This window comes from Diaphorina citri, unplaced genomic scaffold (assembly GCF_000475195.1).
Source record: "Diaphorina citri unplaced genomic scaffold, Diaci psyllid genome assembly version 1.1 scaffold4101, whole genome shotgun sequence".
Taxonomy (NCBI): domain Eukaryota; kingdom Metazoa; phylum Arthropoda; class Insecta; order Hemiptera; family Psyllidae; genus Diaphorina; species Diaphorina citri.
The window spans coordinates 1-2,809 of record NW_007381500.1 but is presented as its reverse complement, the minus strand read 5'-3'; the positions used below and the strand labels follow the sequence as shown (position 1 = coordinate 2,809).

At 35.7% G+C, this 2,809-nt stretch overlaps 1 protein-coding gene across 1 annotated transcript in view; it reads right to left on the bottom strand.

Moving 5' to 3' along the window:
• The window catches only part of LOC103520804 (acidic leucine-rich nuclear phosphoprotein 32 family member B-like), a 10,182-nt gene extending 7,373 nt beyond the window's left edge, over positions 1–2,809 (bottom strand). The window contains exons 1-2 of the mRNA XM_026831780.1: positions 2,730–2,809; positions 1,893–2,013 (exon numbers count right to left, since the gene is read on the bottom strand). Of these exons, the coding sequence (XP_026687581.1) occupies positions 1,893–1,983 (91 nt within the window). The 5' untranslated portion in view covers positions 1,984–2,013; positions 2,730–2,809. The remainder of the gene's footprint in view (positions 1–1,892; positions 2,014–2,729) is intronic.

Genomic DNA, 2,809 nt, shown 5'->3' with positions numbered 1-2,809 from the left:
GCCACCTGCACCGCTCGTGGGTCTTTCCGTTGGTTCTTTTGGGTTCATCTTCTGCTACTACTGCTTCTGCTGCTACTCCTTCTTTGACCGTTCTTTTTCTTCTTCTGTGGGTGGTTTCCATACATCCACATAACAATCTCAAGTAACTGACTGTTTTTTGATGTTTCCAGTATCTACTAATACTATCTGGGTAAATAACCAAAACAACTTCATTGTAGTTTTTGTCTCCTAATACATCATCCATTATAAAAAATACTCCTCTAGATATTGGTTGAGAGTAAGAGTTTGGTCAAATTTTCCCTACAGTATTCGTTTCTTTCTAATCATAACTTTACAGGATATGTTCTAACTCGAGACTAAGGAATTAAACTTACATAGTAAGGTAACTAGGAGAAACGTTTTAAAGTTATGTTATATTAAACATTAAAAGGGAAGGAGGGGTCCTTTTCGACGTTTCTTTAGGGGGCGGTTTCGAAGTGGATTTCCTGCTCCGGTCTTCTTCCAACAGCCTCCTCGGTCTTTCTACTACTTCTGCTCCTCCTGCTTCTAACTACTTCTAAACCTGCTACTTCTCTTGCATCTCCTTCTTCTTCTCCTCCTCCTTCTACTCCTTACGTCCTCGGGGGCCTAGGTGAGGGGGATTTCCTTGAAATGTCACTCAAAACAAAAAAACATTTAAGGAAGGAAGGAACAAATTACATCCTGGTTCTCTGAGGAAATCCTTCCACAAAATTTTCTATTTTCATTAATACTAATAATGTACATATATGTTAAGTGTATATTATTATTTATTTTAATGAGAAAAAGTACTTCATATTATCAACTAAATTAAGAATAAAATATAAAATGTCTTACCTCGTAAACATCATGCATTATCTGTCTGAACTTGTGCGTTCCTCTCCGGGTAGTAGACCTTCTAACTGCCGTCTCCGAAATCAACGTCTTTATACAAGTAAGTTTCTACTTCTTCGTGTCTTTTGCGAGATGTTTTTATGTAGACACATTCATCAATCATTACACACAGTTGTTTTAAGTTAATGCTATGTAACATCGTTCAATAATACGCAATCGGAGAAAAATAAATCCGACGTTCTGGGTGGGTGTCTTTATAATTACTATACATAATAAAACTCATTCTGTCTTATAGTGTTGAACAGAATGGGTCACTTTGTGAACTAAGATTAAACCTTTAAAAAGAGAATTAAAAAAACACACATTCGCGTCATGCAGACCGACCAGAGTTAGTTGTTGTTCCCTGGTGGTTATGATGCGACCGGGCAATAACAAAGTTTGTCGTCTGTGAATTCCTTTGTGGTATCAACCTCAAGAGTTCTTACTATAGTCTTTCTTCTGCCCGGACTTCGACGGCACTTCTAATTTGAGCCCAGTGTGGACTGAAAGGGACCCAAACTTAGGAAACATAATAAAGTTATTCCATGGTAGAAAATAAGCAATCAACATGTGACGTGTCACCAGTGTCCAACTGAAGCTATTTTTCACATTAAACATACTAGTCTTTGATTTCTTTCAAACACTACATAAAAAGAGAGGGTATTTTTTTACATCTTTTACGTACATAAACAGAGATACAAATTTACTTTAACTTTTTCTCCAAAGTTTTTGCACACAAAAACACCAGTACGGTAGTAATAGTCTACAGTCCGAGATTAAAAATACATCGGGTTTATAAACTGTTGCCATTTACGTTGATACAGATACCGCTCACGGTTTTGGTACCCAGTAAATCACAAAAATACAGATGAGGGACCGTTAATACACAATACACAATTCTGATTAACCTAAAGGGTTACAAAAAGAACCACAAAAGAGACTGTAAAGTGTACATAAAATACATATGTTTACTTTAGATTTCCTCTTCCCCGTTTCCTCTGGTTCATAGTCATCGTCTGACTGTTGCTCCTCAGCTTCCTCACCGTCAAATTCGTTATCAGACACGTCATTTTCTTGTTTCTTCATTTTCATTATTTGGATGTAAAAAGGTTGTCAGTGAATCTGAAAATAAAAAACATATATAGATTTGTAAGTCATACTCACAACAGGTATCAACAACAAGAAAGTCCAAAGAAAATATAAGAGTGATATGGATGTTTAAAAGGTGAAGGTCAGCTCCAAATTTACTGAGTCCAATCCCTCAAATGCCTTACAATGTCTCTTGCTTTTCTATAACAATGAGAGCAAATTTTAAGATCTCAATATTAATTTTTAGTGAAACAAAGCAAGCCCTAATAACTATGCAATATTGCTCCATCTATGATTATCTTGTATTTCACAAGAAAGCAATGCACAGTTGTACAATGTTACAAAGATTATTGGTAGGAAATTGATCAGGATTTCATTTACCACCAAGTAAAGCATCTTCAGAAATATCAGGATGATCTCAATCTTATTCCTGACTCACATGTTTTCTTTGTTCATAAGAGTTCTTGACCTAAGACAAGACTTCCTAGTAACAGATTCTAAAGCACAATCATTCCCGAAAAGTACTAGAAGCTGAAGTTATCAACTTTTCATTAGCATTCACATTGAATCTATTCGTTTTCATTCTAAGAAGATAAACTAAGACATGATCTGCTCTTACTCTACCTGTCAGTAATAAATTTATGAACAAGAGGTACAGTTAAGGTGTAGAGTACAGCTATACCTAGTGGTAAACAATGAAATAGAGAAAACCGTTTTCAAGCTAAGAAAGAAAGTATTCAAATAATTACCGAATAACTTCTCGGAAGCAGATTAATAGGCTGTTCAGAAGAGGAAAAACTCGAGAAACGCCTGGAATTTGCACGGAAAA